The following is a 14,182-nucleotide window of genomic DNA, read 5'->3' as shown; positions in this document are numbered from 1 at the left end:
GTCTTATTAAAGAGTTATATTCAGGCGGGCTTATAACTATAATGTACATTATTAAGAGAGAGGTCTAGACACTGGAAGCTATCAAGATTTAGAATTTCCATCTTGGAGTACCCCAAAATCGTGCAACAATCTGTGCTCTGCTTGTCTGAGAGCATTGCTTGGTTCTAAAAAAACACCTGAATTGATCAGCCAAAATTACCTTTATATGATGCATAGTTACTGCTTTTTGTAATAAATTGTCTTCCTCTCCATAAACATAGAATCTTCCAAAGCTGAATGCAGGAGTTTATGCAGTGTGGAATCTGACTCTAAAGTAGAATATTTCACCTGGAAGTTTTTTCATGTGTCCAATATGTTTATATATTTATATATATATAAATTTCATGTTTGACTTAGGAAGTAAAAATTCCTTTATGGAAACTTTTTAGTAATCTTAAGAAAAATCTTTTGAAATAAACTTATTTCCAATACATCATCTTATGTTAGGATACTGCAACCCAGTCGACAGAATTAAGTGTCTAATCACTTTGCAAAATCAGTTGATAAATGTAGAGATTTTAATAAATCGTCTCCTTTTCCTTCAAATACTGTTTCTGCTAGGATGATCAAAAGGCAGAAAATGATATGGCAATGAAACGAGCAGCATTATTGGAGAAGCGTTTGAGAAGGGAAAGAGAGACTCTGCTTCGAAAGCAGCAGCTGGAAGCAGAACTAGAACATAAGAAAGAAGAGACAAGGTAAAACTAACTACGCGTCCTGATTCAACTGACCCGTAACCCTGAACAAAAAAATGACATAGCTGAAAGTGCTACTACCTAGTTAAATAATTGCATCTTAATATGCAAGGATATTTAATCCTAGAGCCAGATGTGCTGAGGAGCCCAGCTGAAGACACATGCCATCTGGTCCCATGAAATCAGCAGGTGGCATCAGTCTGTAGCTTAGATTCAACATGAACCCTGCTGCCCTGATTGAAGCTCCTCAGACTGTTACCATGCCTTGCACTTTATATTCTGAGGGAGAGCTTATCACTTTGGGCTTCAGTCTGCACAAGTGCACAATGGCAAGTTCCTCTTACTAATGTCTGAGAGTACTAAAGTTCTGAAAATTTAATGCCTGTGTTTTCCTTTCTGCCAATATGCTAGCTAAAACTGTTACCCTGTAAAGTTCTGACTGTTGAATGTATTTGATGGGGTTTTTTTTAGACGCAAAACAGAAGAAGAACGTCAGAAGAAGGAGGATGAACGAGCACGGCGAGAATTCATTAAGCAGGAATATATGAGAAGGAAACAGCTAAAGCTTATGGAAGAGATGGATACTGTCATAAAACCACGTTCCCTGTCAATCAAGCAGAAAAAGCCCCGTCCAAAATCTATTCACAGGGATCACATTGAATCACCTAAGACACCAGTCAAAGGTCCACCAGGTAACTGATGTTCATGTGGAAGAAGAGTCTGTTCATGCTAAAACACCAGCTTGGGTTTTGGTACTAACAAGCACATGCATTTATTAGTGCCTTGTGCCAAACTGAAGTTGCACGTGACAAAACTAAAAAGCAAAATTTGCCAATAGAAATTAAAAGATGAATGTCACTTACCTGTTATGCATGCATGCATATATCAACAAACCAAAAGGTTAACTATATTGACCCAATGGAAGCACCAATGTATGTGACAAGTTTCATACATGCCCATGTATTATTCCCAGTCACTAATCTCTTCTTGCACCTGTAGAGCTAAGAATGAATAACACTTGGCAGAAAAGAGATCAATAAATAAAATGGTCATTATAAGGTAAGAGTACTTGAGCTCCTGCTTAATACGGACAGAATTAAAGTAGAAAGGTTACTTTTAAGATTCATGTTTTCATTCTATTTTACTCACTTAGCTACTGCATGTGTCATTACGAGCCTAGCAGAACTAATTGTATGGAAAAATGTAACATTCTTTTAGATACCAAATGACTGCAGTAATGACTGAAAGAAGTGTTGCCAATTTACAATCAGAAAAAAATAACCAATGCTCAGTGATCCTTTTTGTTATAGCATCATATAGCTGCATTTTCTCTAGCTGCTTCCCTCCATCTTCCAGCATAATTTAAAGTATTCTCTTAACATCTTCCAAGAGTCCACCCCTAAGCTTTAAATTAAGTCTCTTAAGCTCTTTTATGAGAGCTTTTTAACTTTGATTTGCATAGTGCCTATGTACCCATGTTCATGCCTCATGTTAATGCTTAGTCACAGACTATTCCAGATGGCTGCAAGTGGCTGGGTGTCCGAAAGTGTTCAGATAAAGCACGCCACATATGCATGTAGGTATATCATGTATGGGAGTAAGAGTCACGTGTATAAAAGCACTTAGAAACCTTCTTATGCTGGTGTTGGGTATAATGAACAGACTCTGCTACTTGCATAGGTTTATAAGCTTTAACTTTGTTTTTATCCAGGTTCACAGCTTTATCGTGTTTTTTCAGTATCTAGTCTTTCGCTGGCATCGCTGAATACAGGGGACAATGAGAGTGTGCAGTCAGGCAAGAGAACACCAAGGTAAAGCTAAAATAAACATTTTATTTAATAAAATTTGATAATCATCTACATAAAATTAGCATTGATTTTAAAAAGGTGATGTCTATATTTTTCCTACTCCAAGAGCAGGCATGTTTTTCTGATGTGAGATATTGATTCCACTGTTGAGTATTAGGGAACCAAGCCATGATAATTTTTTTCACAAATTTTACCAAGTAAACCGATTGGGTGGCTATAAATGAGATCAAAATAAAATGCTATTCACACAGCCTCTTTAATTCACCTGTTTATAGTTAAGTCTCAGCTTGTGGTTATTTTATTAAACCTGTACACTACATGCAGCTATACAGCTTCTTTTCTTCCTTAACGTAGCAACTTCTGTTCTGTTATTTCCTCTTAGCAGTAGTACAAGAAAGTATTAAGTGTTAACTGTAATTTCAGGCTTTTCTGAACACAAGAATTTATCTTGTATTAGAAATGAACTGAAAATGAACCGAGAGATAAAAATAACAGAACCTTCTTAAGTACAAAATCTATATTATAGTTCAGACAAATAAAATTATTATTGCTGTATAATTATTTAATTTTATTCACATAAATACTATTCTTTAATAGAAAAGAAATGGAAGAAAGGCAAACTAGTAAAAGGGGTTTAATCATGAGTATTGCATGTTACTTTATCATGTCATGTTTTCATGGCCAGTGTATGTGCCCCATCAACTCCAACATGCCTGCAGCTGTTTTCAATTGACCTTTCCATTTTTCTGATATCTTGAGAACTGACTTTCAGGTTATTACATAAAAAAACATTAATGCAGTGATCCAAGTACCCTAGTATCTCTCAACATCTCTTACAAATGATCAGCTTTATTTAAAAGAGGGATTTCTTACAGCCATATTATCTGTTGGAAGAGGCTTGATGTCGCTTACATGGACAGATTTGACAGGAGATGACCCCTATCTCTGTAGATCTAGTTGTGCTATGCTGTACTACAGCTATAATGAACAATATCTGGCTTCAGATTTATTTCAGGGGTTGGGATTTCTTTAAATAGGATATAATTCAGAACAAATTGCCGAGAGGAAAAGTGTTAGAAAAATTTTCAGTATCTTTCCAGAGCCATACTATAACCTTTTCTTCAAATCAGAATTGTCTTTCAATGATGACACGAAGTGAATGTCAGTGATATGTTTGAAGGTCTCCTTCATGCATCACTCAGAATAGTTTATACAGAACACTAACTCAGTTATCCATGAATTTCTTCTGTTAATATTATGTATTTAAGTCTACAGTATATGATTCAAATTATTGTGTTCTACATTAATACAGTCTGCTTTCTTTTCATGTTAGAAGGCTTTTTTTTTCTGAAAACTGTAGTGTTTTAAATAAATTTTAAAATTAATGTTTAGGTCTGAGTCAGTAGAAGGATTCTTATCTCCGAGTCGTTGTGGTAGTCGTAATGGAGAAAAAGATTGGGAGAATGCATCTACAACTTCTTCAGTTGCCTCTGCTACAGAATACACAGGTTGGTGGCAACAATATTAAGAAAAGTACCTGGCTATTAGTAGTTCTATGCATGAAAATATTTCAGTTATCTGCGTTTGGAATTTTTAAACTTATCTGGGGATCCTTCCATAGAAATGTAACTTTCACCTATCTAAAACAGGCAGTAATAATACAAGATTAAAACTTTAAATCCGAAATAAAAGTACTGACTCAGTAGCATTTGTGATAATCAGAATAAACTGCAGTCAGGCTCAGAACAGCAAATGAACCCACCAGTTACTCTGTGCATTTTAGTAGTCTCTCTAGCAAGGCAAGAAGAGTTGAAATTTAAGTTCAATTTAGAATAGATTCAAAAAAAAAAAAAACAGAAAACAAATTGGAATGGGAAAATCTGCTTAGTAATGTGGATTTAAATATTCTCCACCTTTTATTTCCAAACAGATTCTTTGTTGTTTACAAAAACTTCACAGTCTGACTTGTAATCCTTTATTATATTACAAGTCAAATAATAATGGTATCTCTGTCTCTTTTCTCCAAATGTATAGCACGTGATATTGCAAAGACCTTGCATCATTGTGATTATAAAGGCTGTGTTTTTGCTCACCTCATGTCACTTTGTATGGTAAAGAGGATAATAACATTAAGTATATTAGATAAACTTTTAGGGAGATCAGGTTGGAATGATGGACCTGCATAGCTCTATCTGTGCTGGCAAATGTTTATTAATAACAAAAGAATGTCATTTTACTTGTTTGTGAAATTTGTGATCTCTAGTCTTATTCACAGATTTGTATTTTTATGCATGCAAAAGGTGAAGGGCAGAAGTGCTTCACAGCATTTCAATTAACTATTTGTTGGCTTATTGATTAACTTAGCTGATTTGTCATTCCTCCTTCACAGGACCAAAGCTGTTTAAAGAACCCAGTGCTAAATCCAATAAATATATAATTCAGAATGCCTTGGCACATTGCTGCTTGGCTGGAAAAGTAAATGAAGGTCAAAAGAAAAAGATACTGGAGGTAAGGGTATTTTTCCCCTAAAATCATAAACACACTAGTCAAACCACAGTTAAGGTACTAGAAAAGCACTCGAGCATAAATACAAATATCAAAAAGAATCTTCTTCTGAGGTTACGTCAGCTCTTAGTAAAAGGTTTGAGTAATTTGTGTGACTTGTTTCCTTTGTGGACAGAAAGGTTCTTGAGTATTGTAGAAACAATAGCTATTGCCCTGTACATGCAGCATGGGAGGCTGAATTAATTGACATGTTAACTAATAGCTACTGTCTGTTTAATGGAGAAATTTCAATATCATTTGTTCACAAACTTTGTTTCCTTAACATGAAAAATATTCGTTTTATACATATGGATCCTCATATTGAGACCTTTAGAACTAAAGATACCTTTTTGGAAATAACAAGTGAGATATCAATACAGACTCTTTTCAGTTCAAGTAACTCAGCATAATAACCCCCAGAAACCTCAGGAAAGAACAGCTGTAAAGTGGTTATGCTTAACTCTAGAATGCAGTGTACATCACTTGGCTAAAACTGTACGTGTTCAGAGCACATCCCATAGAAGTTGTGTAGGGTGGAGCAGGGATCTGAAAAAGAACCTTTGCTTAATACATATCAACTGACTTCATAGTTTGACTAATCTTGAATGGATTTAGGGATGACTGAAACCCATTTCAGCACTGGACAGTCTTTTAGGCCCATCTAGACATGTTTAAATTTCCTGTTCCTAAACTTGAAGGTATTAGGCTTGCTTACTGAAATGGCTCTAAGAATCTTTATTTGGTCTACAAAAAAATTGTTGGGATGTCTATTCTTTAGGGACAATGAGACAAGTGCAGCTAAGATTGTCTAAATAAATAAGATTTCACTTGATAAATACACACCTTATCAAAATTCAGATGGTTGAAGCTTAGCAAATTGTAATGGTTGAAAATAAGGTATTTTAATAGAAAGACGGAAGTTTCGGCTCTGATAGATTAGAAATTCAAAATGGCAGTCTGACAATTTTGAATGTTGTCTAACTATAATGCAAATTTAATGTTGTGAATCTTTCTCTTTCTTTCTTTTAAAGGAAATGGAGAAATCTGATGCCAATAATTTCTTAATCTTGTTCCGGGATTCAGGCTGCCAATTCAGATCTCTGTACACGTACTGCCCCGATACTGAAGAAATTAATAAATTAACAGGGATAGGTCCCAAATCTATCACAAAGAAAATGATAGAGGGACTGTATAAATACAACTCTGACAGGAAGCAATTTAGCCACATACCTGCTAAAACTTTGTCTGCCAGTGTTGATGCAATTACCATTCACAGCCATTTGTGGCAAACCAAGAGACCAGTTACTCCTAAGAAACTTCTACCCACCAAGGCATAGTAGATGGGAAAATCTTGCTTCAGACAATTATGATAAACTTGCACTTCATCTTTACTGCCTATAGGAAATAGATTTCTAGTTGCCAACAAGACTCTTAGAACTTAAAACTGGACACCAAGTTCTATTATCATGTCCAACTGGAATGTAAACAGTGTTTAGGAGTGCAGAAGATATCACTTAAGTGAGTACTTATGAGTGACTATGGAAGTGTCTGACTTGTGTGGAGATTTGTATGTGCTAATACAACATATGGAGTATATTTGCTCTGTATTTTGATTAGATACACTGAAGCACTGAATGTTCATATTTAGTGAATCAAACTACATTTTTTTTACATCTGTTGCCTTATATGTTTGTATTTGTGCTTGTCTTGAAATATTTTTTCTTTCTCTAAAGAAATACTTAATATCCTCAATACCATTGAACTTTGCATATTGACTCTTACAGTAAAGACTCAAATGATAAGTTAATGATGTGTCACTGAAGAACATAAGAATGGGTCTGTTTTGCAAAATCCTTATTGTGTGCTGCAACAAAATTAATTCATTCTCCTAAGTATTTATAATTCCGTTTCAATTAAATAATACTGGTTTGCTTATAGACTAAACAGTAAGGGGAAAATCTTTGAATTGCATAAAGAAATATTTCCTTCAGGTGAATTATTTAGCCAGTCAGGGTGTAGTTGGATGAAGTAATTATTCCTGTTTTAATAAGTTACCATCTGAGATGTAATGACTATGTGCGTGCTCATAATTCCATTAAAATGCAAAACAAAAAGATTTGGCAGGCCTCTAAAACAGTTTAAGCAAATATGCATTGTTCTACATTGTTGCAGATACAGTGAGCACATAGTCAGCTACTGCTCCTCCATGGGAGGAATAGAAACTTGTGAAGCACTCAGAACTAGATCCCTGATTTTTGCCGGACAGAACACTAAAAATATTCAGAAGAATCACAGAACACACTAAGTCACAGATCTTTTGGAAGCACTGTATCTAATTCCCCATGATTTTTAAGATCTAGGCCATTGTCCTTTCTTCCTGCCTGCAGATCAAATTTAAAACGATTTTTCAGGGAATAGACATCTGATAAGAATTTTTGGTGTCCTAGTAAACTGTTTTCTCGACATGCTCTAACAGATGATGTCTTGTGACACTTAGCAATTCTAAATACATATGGCAAAAAAGCCTAAGTGACATTTCAATAAATTCATAATACAACCAGTTACAAAAACAAACTTTAAGCATATTTCAGTATTATTTACAAAGGGCTGCATTTTATTTCAAAACAGTGTTTGATTATTTTATAGATAACTATTCCGTTTCAGTGTTTGTTTCTCTTAATTTGCTTTTAACATAGCACTGTTCTGAAAAAAAAAAAAAAAAAAAAAAAAAAACTACAAACTTGAAGCCTCCCCTAAATCTGTGGCTATTTTGATAATGTACACCAGAGGATTTGTTGGGGGAAAAATCTCATTCTCAGGAAAAGACTTGAATGATTTGTGATTCTGTTCTGTTTCAGTGTTGTGACAACTACATTAACATAAGACAGTATTGTGCTATAAGTATGTAGTCCATTCTGTTTCACGGGGAGACTAAAATTAAGTTCGTATTTCTCTCATTAAACTGCTTTGAGAGAAACAATGCCTCACTACTATGATGTACTCATTTACTTATATAAGAGATGCACCTGAATGAGATACCATTAAACAGTTTAGAACAGTACTTTTTTAAATTATTATGAAGCCTTAGGCATCAATGCATCTGCGTTATAAACATTTTCTCAAAAATGCTGTCAGTTTTACTGTAATTTATGTTCTTATATTTATGTATATTTGTTAAATCTGTAAAAGAAAAAAAGAAAAAACACTTTAAAATACATGTTTAATATGTATGTGGCTCAAAACTATTTGTGGTTAGCTGATTCCTACTGTTTGCATGTATATCACCAGGATATGTAACTCTTATATTTCAAGTGTATACATATTGTGTATATAGGATATAAATAATATTAAAAAAGGGGGAAGAGGGTTTGCACATTCTGCCTGTTAGACAGTTCCTACAAATACCAATGTAGGAACACCATGAATAACTTTATGAAATTGTCTATAGTATACAGTGATTCAAGAAACTAGGAGGTTGGAATTAACTCTTAAACATGGCGAATGACTTCAAAAGAAGTTTTAGAATGGGAGGCTTTGTATTTCTAAAATCTGTCCTATGGTTTAACTGAAGATTTGCAACACCATAAAGACACACGCATCAATCTAATCAAAGTGAGCTTACATACATGACAGAGGAATTATGTGAGTCATTTTAAATATGTCTGAATGTACTGCAAAATTTACATTTGTCAACAGGTTGAAGATTTGTGCAATGTCTAAAAGTAGAATGTGAATAATGCAGCTGAAGAGTTTGTTGCTCAAAGTATAAAGTTTTACTTAATACGGGAAAAGTAAAGCTGTATACACTTTTCCTTTTTAAGCCTGCAAATTTTCTAATTACAGTGGATCTATGGTTGGGATCATGTTTAAAAAATAAAAAAATTAAAAAAAAAAGAAAAAAAGGAAGCTTTCCATAAAGGCCAGTATTTATCACTGACCTTTTCAGAACACACTGGTGCTTTCATCAGGGGTATTATTATCGTTGCTATGACTGAATTGCCAAACTATCATCTTAGTTTTTGGAGCAAAATTTCATATTCTAACAGTCATAATAGCTACTGAAATCTTTTTTTTTTTTTAATTTTAGTATGACTGTTAGTTTTTATTATTTGGCTGTTTAAAGCCAAATTCAGCTATTTAATTATGATTTAATGGGCACTGTTGAAAAAAAATGTACAGTGTATTGTGTGCTTACTTGTCTACTCTATGGAGCATAGCTTCCATATTTTTTCAGATGCTGTGCTGTAAAATATTGTCATTGCTACTTATGTGGTACAGTGTAGTTTTTCCTTTCATTTAAATAAAAGCATGGCACCAAAAGTAAACTTTTTTGTTCTCTTGCTTACATCTAAACATAAATTGAAACTATAACAAGTTCACATTCATGTTTAAATTTTTTTTCTGATTGTTATTTCAGCAACATAGAAATTTTAGGAAATAGCAAAATTTTGATTTCTCATTTTGTTTGTATTGCTGCCTTTCACATGTATTTTAGCTCTCTGATGTTACCAGACTGAAGCTGTTAAAAAATTAGGCTTCTCATTACATTCTTGAGGACAACAAAGAGTTTTCCTGTTCTTTTTAAAAGTGAGTTTCACAATTGTAAGTCAGCTGATAAACTTCTGTACTCTGGTTAGTTGTGTGTTGAAAAAAACACAAACTTAATGGTCAGCATAATAGGATGGCTTCAGAAGGTAAGGTTTTCAAGATTATCTAGCCTTATCTTCACACAGACAGCTAATAAAGAATATGACTTTTTGTGAAATAACTTGTGCACAAGTTGTGCAATCTTGAACAGAAATAGTATACAAAAAAAGAAGTTTTATTTTCCAGATATGCGAATTAGAAAGTTTTTCCATTCCAAATCTTGCCTGTTTTGTTTTTGTGGTGTTGTGCTGGATTGCAGAGCAAGGGCTTCTGTTGAAAAGGGACATGACATGGCTGCAATGTCAACAGGCAGGCTGAATTGTTAGGCTAACAGGCAGATAATGAATCCGTAAATTTCAGAGGTACTCAAAGGGCAGCTTCGATAATACAGGAAATCTGATAGCAGGGCTTTTAGTAGTGAATTGAAAACTAATGTGGATGAAAATGAATAGCTTTCCTTCCACCCCTACCCCTCCAACTGGTTATTTTTTAGCCAGCTCAATCAGTTCCCGTACAGCATCAAAACAGGCTCACACAAGCAAAGAATTATGTTGGAACACAAATGGTAATTGCACCCAGTAAAGCTATTTTTTTAGTGGTGGGTCCAGCTCAAAGTTTTCAGCTAAAACCAGCCTTTGTACAGAGAGACTCTGGAACAGACTTTATTTTCTTTACCCGTTGACAAGTAACACCATATTTGACAAACTTCTGATCACGCCCTAGTTAATTTGACTGAGCTGTGTGTCTGAATTTGTACAGCATTTGGGAATCAAAACATATGTATACTGCTGTGGGATTCAGTGTAGATTTCTGGTATCAACAACTGCAGAATAATCATTTCAGTCACACTTAGAATACTAAGCTTCCAGATCAAGCACAACACAAAGGCAGTGTACAAAATAGCTTTTTTTTTTTTTCTTCCCAATCCAGCTATACTGATCAGGCATAGATCAGTACATTAAAAAAAATCAAAAAAAAAAAACAACACAGCTTTTCAAGAGCTAAACCTTTAACTGCTTAAATCTTTTCAAATAGGAAATCATCATTTTTGTGACATTGTTACTACTTTAATGAACTGAACAAAGAGTTGGAAGAATTGTGGCTATAGAGATCTGCCTTTATGGCCACAGCCCCTTATGCTTGCTTTTTCATTTACCTTTCTAAGCTCTTCAAACCTGAAAATTCTACTTAAATATATATATATCTTATTCCACATTTGGAAGCCAGAAAAATTCAGTATTTTTATATGCGTGGCAACTTTGTTCATTTATAAGCAACCGGTTTTAAAAGGCAAACTATACCATCATTCAGAAAAAAGGCATGAAGTGTGTTTGTGTATGCATATGTACAAATGCACAGTTAAATGCACGTATACTTTCAGACTTAGATGTTTACATGCAGATATAAAATGCACTTTATTTAGACAGCCACAGCAAGGTTAAATATGGTAATAAAGTTACTCTAGCTTATTTCTTTTAGAAAGCAGCTTTGTCTGTTTTATTCAGAACCACTGGTCTACATATGAGGAGGGAAGCAATATACAATACATACATTTAAGACCTCAATACAGAGCCTTTGGGAGATGGAGTTCTTACCACTAGGCTTTTTATCATTTCCTGAATTCAAGGATAACACTAATGGACTCGAGACAGAATTGCCTCTGATCAGAAAAGATGAAAACTAGGATTTCAAGAAAGGATGGTAGAACGGAGGTAAACATTTCACTGAAAAAAAAAACATATTTAAAAGTTTCTTCAGTCTCTTATTCAGCATTACTAAACAACTGGATGTATAAAACCTTAGGATTAATGGATAATTCATTATCCATTGACAGATGTATTAAGCAAGATACTGAAAAGATTTTTTTTCACGTAAAATATATGTATTTTTATGTCACTGTTAATCTGTTAATGGAGTTTTGCACAAAGACAAAGCTAATATAAAGCTTTCCATCAAGGCAGCTCTGCCTTATCCTTTCTACATCATCGCTGATCTAAATATTTCCATTACAAGACCTGGCAAGGCCCCACAAACCTGCAATTATTTAAATTACTTGAAGCCAGATTATCCTTTAGCTTGGTATTTTTCTTGTTTAAGCTACCTGAAACTCAAGTTGCGATGCTGACATAAGTGCCTAATTCTCCTACAAGTTATGCAAGAGTATTTTAACTTGTTTGCTGAATTGTTACCTCAAAGTTTTGGGAAACCTTTGTTGAAATGAATGAAGACTGTTTCCAGAAGTAAAGTTTTCAACAGATTATTTTTTTTTGCAACTTTTTACAAGATCATGCAAACATAATATAAAAAGTGAAGATCTGAATGGGTGTGTTATAATCACTAAAAATCTAGGGCCCATTTTAATGATGACAACAGAAAGATGCTTTACACAAGCTGCTGGATTCCGCTGGCAGATCTTGTGCAAGGTTAACACTGGAGAATAGTTCTAAGAATGTATCCGGCCGTGCTAACATTGTCTGTGGCCACCTGCAACATCGGCAAAATAGTTGCTTTTTTTTTTTTTTTTTCCTGAATTGGTTCCAGAACAGACTGCAGTGCTCTGCCTTGTCACTAGGCAGTGGAGAGCTCCTCCTCTACTAATCCTGATTTTCAGGCTCCCTGAAGCCCACACCCAACAGCTTTGCTATTCATGGGAGTTACCTTCTCTGCAATAACCACTTGGGAGTTCAAAGCAAGCTGAGGCCACCCCAAAGATATCTTTCTATGCCAGAGCAAAAAGTTCTGAACGACCAGAGAATAGGGGCTTCTCTCTCCTTTACCGATAGGATGCTTCTATGTATCCTCTCCAGATATTTAAGAGTAGAATTATTGCCCTCCCAAGCTGGCACATCAAGTAATATTAACTATTCTTCATCCCTCTTCCTGAAGGCAGACACTTGGTTCTTGAAATCTCTTTCCAGACTATAGGAATTTACATTCCTGTGAAAGGCCCTATATTCTGAGCAGGAGGAAAATAAATAAATAAAAATTTCCTCTTCTTTTTGGGTCTATAACTTGGAAGAAACCTTACCTCTTTCTTCCATTCCAAAACTCTTGCCTTCCAGAGGTGAAGTCTCACAGGTTTGATCTCAGGGCCTCCACTGAACACAAAATTATTACAAAAAGATTGGTAAACCACTGTAACACTGTTGTAAAATCAAGATTAAAATTAAAAACAGATGTGCTCAGCCCTAGCTTTGTTAAACAAGGTTTAAAGGAGACTCATCTAAATGTATGTTCAGCAAAGTTATACATACAACTTTGTTTGGACAACCAAATTAAAGTCCTCTTGTTTTTCCCCACTCCCTCCCTGATTATCATCCCTATTATATCACTTGTATGGGGAAGCAGTTTCATTTCTATAATTAAGTTTTCTATTAATCTGTGCCTCCAGATGTAACTAAGCAACAAGTGATAGCTTTATTAGCAGGAGGAAGGATTCAGTGTTTTACTAGATAATCGAGTTTCCTGGGTGCGATGCTGGGACTTCGGCGCTGCAGAAGGAGCCAGCAGGTGCCACAGCCTCACTTCTCCGTTGCAGAGTCATTGCTGCGCAGCCAGGTGGCACCTTGCCTGCGTTGCTCCTCACCAGACAGACTGCAGGACATCTCTGTGCATTCCTTGTCAGAGAGAGAGAAGAACGGTATGAGGGGATTTCCCAGCTGCCCTTTGGCTGATTCTCAGCCAAACAGTTTGCAAGCAGAATTAACTCACTACTTAACATCTGCTACTTCACATTTTTAACCATCGTTGTGAGAGAGAATCCAGTTCAACTTCTTGTCAATCCCTGACAACCTGACACATGTATACACAAACATAATTTAAATATATATATATATATATCACGTCTTTGCTACTTCTGTAGTCCCAAATGTATCAGAAAATTGTCAGTCTCCATTTTGATAGGGCCTGCCAATGCACTGCTGTATATACACTGGGGTTTTGTCCACATACAGTATTGGCATCTCAGCATGACTTTTTGTATTTCATCTCACAGCTATATTTGAACACAAAGAAAGCTTATTGACTGTTCACCTTGATCATTCTTAGATTCTACCATCTTCTGACAATTACAAACATGCATTACATTTAACTGAATATCAAATTATATATATTTTCATATCACATATATAATATATATACATATGATTTTTTGTAAAGAACATGTACTTCTTTCAACCATCTCAAGCAGCAGAAAACAGCAAAAATGTCTTAACAAGATCCAACGCTGGCCTGAAATTTGGAAGCCTCTCTTGCCGTAACTAAAGGCATTGGCAACAAGCCATAAACCTCCACCACACGAGCAAAGGAGACGTCACCGTGGCAGAAGCGATGACGGTTTGGCGATCCCAAGGGGAAGAAAGGGCACGTGTTGGGTACTTGTGCGTGGTTTTACCCAGTACAAGAGGTGTGTGAGCAGCAGGGTGGCAGTGTGCGTGTGGCGGCGTGGTT

The 14,182-nt window shown here is 35.2% G+C and overlaps 1 protein-coding gene across 4 annotated transcripts in view; it reads left to right on the top strand.

The window, feature by feature from the left end:
• Window positions 1–9,406, top strand: part of CAMSAP2 (calmodulin regulated spectrin associated protein family member 2) — an 81,072-nt gene extending 71,666 nt beyond the window's left edge. For 2 of the 4 annotated variants that reach the window (XM_040566189.1, XM_040566191.1), the window contains 6 exons: window positions 601–737; window positions 1,206–1,426; window positions 2,446–2,545; window positions 3,935–4,050; window positions 4,932–5,050; window positions 6,118–9,406. In XM_040566189.1, the coding sequence (XP_040422123.1) occupies window positions 601–737; window positions 1,206–1,426; window positions 2,446–2,545; window positions 3,935–4,050; window positions 4,932–5,050; window positions 6,118–6,423 (999 nt within the window). In that variant the 3' untranslated portion in view covers window positions 6,424–9,406. The remainder of the gene's footprint in view (window positions 1–600; window positions 738–1,205; window positions 1,427–2,445; window positions 2,546–3,934; window positions 4,051–4,931; window positions 5,051–6,117) is intronic. The other 2 variants (XM_040566190.1, XM_040566192.1) reach the window with 1 other exon arrangement.
• The last annotated feature ends 4,776 nt before the right edge of the window (window positions 9,407–14,182 follow it).

Source organism: Cygnus olor, chromosome 8, assembly GCF_009769625.2.
Source record: "Cygnus olor isolate bCygOlo1 chromosome 8, bCygOlo1.pri.v2, whole genome shotgun sequence".
Lineage (NCBI taxonomy): Eukaryota > Metazoa > Chordata > Aves > Anseriformes > Anatidae > Cygnus > Cygnus olor.
The sequence above is the reverse complement of the archived record's forward strand: the minus strand, read 5'-3'. Positions and strand labels throughout refer to the sequence as shown.